The sequence below is a fragment of the Rissa tridactyla genome, chromosome 13 (genome assembly GCF_028500815.1).
Source record: "Rissa tridactyla isolate bRisTri1 chromosome 13, bRisTri1.patW.cur.20221130, whole genome shotgun sequence".
Classification (NCBI taxonomy): Eukaryota; Metazoa; Chordata; class Aves; order Charadriiformes; family Laridae; genus Rissa; species Rissa tridactyla.
The window spans coordinates 1,008,902-1,015,230 of NC_071478.1; the positions used below are offsets into that span (position 1 = coordinate 1,008,902).

The 6,329-nt window shown below is 54.4% G+C and overlaps 1 protein-coding gene across 1 annotated transcript; it reads right to left on the bottom strand.

Annotated features, from left to right (window-relative positions):
* Positions 1 to 623: 623 nt before the first annotated feature.
* CLDN5 (claudin 5) lies at positions 624 to 3,212 on the bottom strand. The gene has a single exon (XM_054220037.1). The coding sequence runs from the start codon at positions 3,190 to 3,192 to the stop codon at positions 2,542 to 2,544; it is 651 nt and encodes a 216-aa protein (XP_054076012.1). The 5' UTR covers positions 3,193 to 3,212; the 3' UTR covers positions 624 to 2,541.
* Positions 3,213 to 6,329: the final 3,117 nt, after the last annotated feature.

Sequence of the window (6,329 nt, forward strand, 5' to 3'; positions counted from 1 at the left end):
TTTTTAAAATGGGCCCCACTTCCTTCTAGTATTGCTGGGCGCTGCCCCGCCGACCTCTGCAAAAGCTTGTTACACCGGCAGCGAGTTCTGGCTGGGGTAGGATGATGCTGTGTTTAACAGAACATACACGTTTAGCGCTGGCTTCTTCCAAGAGGTCTCCTTGTGGAATTGTTTCAGATTTCGGGTATCGAGTGGACCCAGCCCTGCCGCCACACAGAGCTACCTACCAAGGAGTGTGGCTTGTGAAAAAATATTCCCTTCTAAGGCGTGGGTTTCCCTCCCTCGCCCCAAGACACTGGTTTTGATTTGATTTTAAACGCTAGCGATGGACTGCCCAGAAAGATTTCATTTTTTGGTCAGAACCCAGATCCTGCTGCGCTCCTGAAGGCTCTGCAGCCGAGACACGCACAGGCACCTCTGCCGGGGGGGTTGTTCTCCGTTCTTTAATTTGAGACAAAAGAGAGCAAGGGCCAGGATTTGGGCTAATACCTGCTGACTCGCTTGCTAGGCACAAGAGGGCTGAGTGAGGGCGTAGCGTGTCTGTGCGCTGGGTGACAAAGACAGTTGGACGTTATCATTTAAAATAAAAATAATCATGAAACAAATAAAGGCACCGAACCACGTAACAAGCCAGCTTTGGTAGATTTCTTGCAAAATATATGCATTTAAATACATTTACAGTTTACAAGGTTACACTGTTTAAAAAAAAGTTGCAATGATGAAATACAGAATATTTCATTCTTGTACCAAAACTACATCTCACATCATGACAACAATATTATACCTTTATTTAAATGCAGATGGTGTAAGAACTGCACCTCTTTATAGAACAGAACTAGTTCTAGAGGTATTGCTCTGCTTTTGTATTGGCTGATGGGTTCAGACCCTGCATGCTTATAAAGGAAAGCAGTTATTTTTAAAAGGGTAAATCGTGTGCTCAGTGTTCAACAGCAGTGTTGGCAGGCACAAGGCTTAGTCTCTCATTCGGGTCTGTGTACTATTGATACCGCTGGGGTTGCAAATTTGCTAAGCGAAGCAGGAACGCAGTCAGTGTAAATCTGCCCCAAGCCCGTGGTTACGCGCAGTCCATGAGTCTCGGTGCCGGAGCAGCTGCTGCCTGGGTGCGCTGTGTGCAGTGCCGCTGCCCGGCTCGGCGGCACCCATGAGGTCGCGGAGCTGCACTGAGGAACACGCACAGCAAGCTCCCTCGCTAATAGTTGGCAGAAATCTCCTTATGGCGATACAGACGCTGCCACAGTCTGTAGCAGAATTCTGTCTTGATTTAAAAGTACAATTTGCATGGAAGCATAACGCACCACCCCCTAACCCTTTCTGTACAGTTTGTCTCTGCAGCGTGAAATGGAGAGGTGTATGCTGATATTCCAGGCTGTGGCAAAGTTTAGCAGGTGTTGAGCTCAGAAAATGAGAGTTATGTTGCCCAGAGCATCTTCCTTCCAGTCTGCAGAGTGTCACCAGGGCAATACGGAGGAGCTGCGAGAGCCATGACTTCACATCTCCCAATTAGCCTGCATAAAGTCTCAGCCAAGATATTTGGTGAAATTCTAGCAATTTCTTTGCCTGATTTGGTACACGAAGGAAAGCACGTGTTAAAATTTTGGTGGGGAGCCAACCAAGTGCAGGTCCGACAGAACACCCAATTCAAAACTGGCAGCAAGCGGGGAGGCCACGAGAGCCGTCCGTACCCCAGCCACCGACACCTGCGGCAGTTTGTCTGTTCCTGGTCCCCGTAGTGCAGATGAGAGGATGCAGGGGATGCCCCGCTGGAGCCAGGACACGCAAAGGTCTCCTGGGTCTCTGAATCTAGTCCTCCAGGAATTCTGGCAATGAGTTCATATTCAAGTAAAAACAGAACAGGAGCTGATGAAGGAGAAGGGATGAAGAACCTTAAGGGGCAACCTAGTACAGTCTGGCTTGTACTCCACTAAACGACAGCAACTACCCGAAATCTCTTTCGAAGGTCTCAAAGATACACAGAGCAACGCACTTCTCTGAGGGACTGAAACAACCGAAGAAAATCAAATACCCTTCTCCAAAGAGTTAACTGCCTGCGGGCAGAAGGCCCAAGGTTAGTGTCATGCTTTAGAGAGAACCCCTAGTTTAGTTGCCCAAATAGAAGAACAAAAAAAGCCCCCAACCAGTGAAAGTCCCAGCTGGAAGAGCCAGATGCAGGTTTTCAGGAGAGACAAGGACGAAGGGCAGCTCCTCCTCGGCGACAGTGCAGGCCCGGCGGCAAAGCGCCGGCAGCTCCGCCGGCGGCGGGCCGGGGGCTGCGGGGGAGCCGGCGGGGGCGGCTCGCCCGGGCTCCTCGGTGCCCCGGCCGGGGAGCCGCCGCCCGGCGGGGCTGTGCCGGGTGGGTGCCGGACGCCGGCGGCGCGGAGCGGACGGCCCCGGGGAGCCGGGCGCTGCCCTGCCTGGGGCTGCCGCTTGGCGGGGGCGGGCCGTCGAGGGCAGACTCAAGGCAGGGCAGCGCTGCAGCCGCCCGCCCGCGTCCCCGCCGGGCGGGGAGCGGGGCCGCCCCGCTCAGACGTAGTTCTTCTTGTCGTACTCGCCGTTAGAGGTGGGTCGCCGCGGCGCGGAGTACTTGACCGGGAAGGAGGTCTCGTCGCGCTGGGAGCAGGAGCAGCAGCAGATGAGGCAGCCCCCGAAGAGCAGCAGGGCCGTGGCTGCCCAGCCGATGTAGAGCGCGGCCCCCATCTCCCGCTTCTTGGAGGTTGGCACCGTGGGGTCGTAGAAGTCCCTGATGACGATGTTGGCGAACCAGCAGAGCGGGACGAGGACCAGGACCCCGCAGAGGATGTAGATGGCCCCGCCGGCGATCACGATGCGGGACTTCACCTTGCCGGGTCGGATGCAGTTGGTGCACTGGGCGCCCACCACGGTCACCATCAGGGCCACCAGCCCCAGCAACGCCACGAGGACGGTCAGCGCCCGACCCGCCTGCACCTCGGGCGGCAGTGCCAGGATGGAGTCGTACACCTTGCACTGCATCTGCCCCGTGCTCTGCACCACGCAGTTCATCCACAGCCCTTCCCAGATGGTCTGCGCCACCACGATGTTCGCTTCGATGAAAGCCGACACTTGCCACATGGGCAACCCGCAAGCCAGGATCACTCCCACCCACCCCAGGATGCCCAACCCCAGCCCCAAAATCTCCAGCGCCGCCGAAGTCATGATGATGATGTTGATGACAATGCCGCGGGCCCCAGCGAAGCAGCCGCTTCTGCACCGCTCGCCACCGGGCAGGGCTATATGAGGAGCCGCGGGGTGCCCTCCCACCGCCCGCCCTCCTCCTCCTGGCCCGGCCCTTCCCCGCGGAGGGGGGCTGGCACGGCCACCGGTGGGCGGCAGCACTGGCCACCGCCGGGGGAGCGCGGCGGGGACGGGGCGGGGGACGGGAATGGGGACGGGGCGAAGTCCCGTCCCCGTCCCCCGCCGCGCTCCCCCATCGCTCTCGCCTGCTGCCTGTATCCTATTCATCGATAAAGTCCACGGCCATACCTTCAGAGGTATGATACGTATCGATGCGCCTTAACCCGTCATTTCCCAAAACCAGACTTGACCCGCACGTCTGCCTCTTGCATGCTGCAAGGGCAAAAGTGTGAGGAAGAGGCACCAAACCCCTTAGGAACTGCCCTGAAAATGGAACGGCTTTAAATATGGGGTCTGCACGTCATTTGTATACGTGGGCAGCAGGGCAAGGAGGGGGGATTCTGCCCCTCTGCTCCGCTCTGGGGACACCCCCCTGCAGCGCTGCCTCCAGCCCTGGGGCACGAACAGCAGAAGGACACGGAGCTGTTGGAGCGGGGCCAGAGGAGGCCCTGGAGATGCTGGGAGGGCTGGAGCCCCTCTGCTGTGGGACAGGCTGAGAGAGCTGGAGGGGTTCAGCCTGGAGAAGAGAAGGCTCCGGGGAGACCTTCCAGCCCCTTCCAGTCCCTAAAGGGGCTCCAGGAAAGCTGGGGAGGGACTCTGGAGCAGGGAGGGGAGCCATAGTGTGGAGGATAATGGTTTTAAACTAAAAGAAGGAAGACTTAGACTGGGTATCAGGAAGAAATTCTTGGCTGTGAGGGTGGTGAGACACTGGCCCAGGTTGCCCAGAGAGGTGGGAGATGCCCCATCCCTGGAAACATTCCAGGCCAGGTTGGACGAGGCTCTGAGCAACCTGGTCTAGTTGAAGGTGTCTCTGCTCATGGCAGGCAGTTGGACTAGATGGCCTTTAATGGTCCCTTCCCACCCAAACAGATTCTGTGATCAGTCAGTACCAATAGACAGGTTCTTAATTCAGTCCAGGAAGAATAATCGCTATTAGCTCTCACCAGGCATGAAACTCTGTTTGTTTTGACACCGGAGCCAAAAGCATATTTAAATATGTTGCCAAAAAGATTTCAGACTTCCCTTCTCTGTTTTAATCACTCAAGTTTAAATCGCTTCAAATCTTTCTGGTCTGTCAACGAGTTAAGTGCCTCTATCAAAAAGAGCGTCTTTGCAAGAGGTTTTGTCGTCAGGCCACAAAGACGTTGTAATTTGTAGAATCTCTTCACGGATCTCTCTTGGATTGTTCTTGCAGAGAGACCTCGGTCCAAGCCCTGCAGGCAGCAGCAGCTTGCAGCCCCCAGGCTGGCTGATGGGGCGAGTGCTGGTGGTGGCAATGCTGCTGTCACAGCCGCAGTGAGAGAGGACAGATCTCGACAGCTGCCTCCCCACACTCTCAGTGGGCTGCGGTTCACAGCTTTCCACCGGCCACCCCGAGAAAGGCTGGGTTTGGTTTAAACCAGGATTGTTTGGGTTTATCTTAAATAAGTTTAAATGTTTTAGACAAAGTTGAAAGTTACGTTCACACTGATGTCTGAACTGGTTTGGCTACGTTTGGTTTCAGTTAGCCTGAAGTATCCTTACAGCATACTGGAGGTCGCAGAGTTGAAAATAACACACCTCCTGCCCCTATGGTAAGCGGTTTTCTCTGTTGTGCAGTAATTTACAGCATGTCTTACGGCATGCGGAGATTTGTGATGGAAATGTTCAGACTGATATGAATGCAGGGTGAATGGAAAAGTCCATGTGTGAGGCAGAAGCAGCAGAAGAAACGATAAGCAAAGGTCAAAGGAATCCCAGGCATCGACAGCCGAGGAGGTGACTGCTGGGTCGACGCTGAGCAATGCCCCGCTGGTGTCCTGCCAGCGGCACCGATGGCTCTTCTGCAGGGGACCCGAGCACCGGTAACAGGATGGCAACAAGGTCGCGGCACACTGGATGTGGCCTTTCACTTCTTTTGTTTTTCCAACCAGATGACAGACTTTAGCCACAGGGCACCCAAAAAAGAAACAGAGGAACCTCAGCAGGTCATGGACCGTCATGATGTGGACATACTGACACACGATGACTGCAGCCTCCCGTGACTCTCTCTGCCCGAGGACCTGTAAACACTTCTGGCATGGAAAATGTCTTCCTAACAGAGGCTGCCTGGTAAACGGAGTTAAGAGGAGTTATCTCCACTTCCAGCAGTATATGAAATACATACAGTTTACTTCCATTATTTAAAACTGTAAATTCCAGTGTGCAAGGCCAGGAGGAATGTGTGACTGGGGTGTGCGGTCTGTCAAACTGGGGCTGCTTACAATCACTTGGAGAAGTCCTGGTGTCCGGGAGAGGAGAATGTGCAAAAGAACCAGCCACAGAGACAGAGATATCTCAGAGGTGAACAGGAAGAAACCCAGAACACAGGCCGAAGCTGAATAACATCTGTATTTATGATGATAATAATGATTATATAGAAAACAGCAAAGAAGAACAATTAAAAAAGGGGGGAGAAATGCCAGTTATCTCAGCCCGTAAGCACAGGAAAGCCCCACCCTTGCCACTTGCCCAGGAGCACGGAACTCTGAGTTTCCTCCGATAACCGGGCTGTGTGTGCTGCTGTGCCGGCCGGGAGGCACTTGGGGCTGGGGAGGGAAACCAGCACTTGGCTCGTGTCACCTCTGCAGCCCTTACCCCACCTTCCCTTGCTACCTGTTACCGAGCAACTGATTCCTACAAATCACTTAATCCATGACAATTATTTCTCTGGGGAAATACATGCTTAATAATCCCAGGGTAAACCACCCTTTCTGCTTACAGACATTGCCATTCTTGGTATTTCACCTGCACTTGTTTGTTTCTTTCTTACCGCAGACATCAGCTTTTCTCCTGGCTGCCGGCAACAACCTCCATGTTTAATGACTCTGTTCCCTGATCCTGAAGGTGAGCACTTGTTGCACAGACCACCCTTAAGGAGCCCGTCGGTGGGAGGTGCTCACGTCTCTTTACTTGGCTTA

Coding starts and splice junctions, on each gene's coding strand:
- CLDN5 (XM_054220037.1), bottom strand. CDS start 3,192: ATGACTTCGGCGGCGCTGGAGATTTTGGGGCTGGGGTTGGGCATCCTG.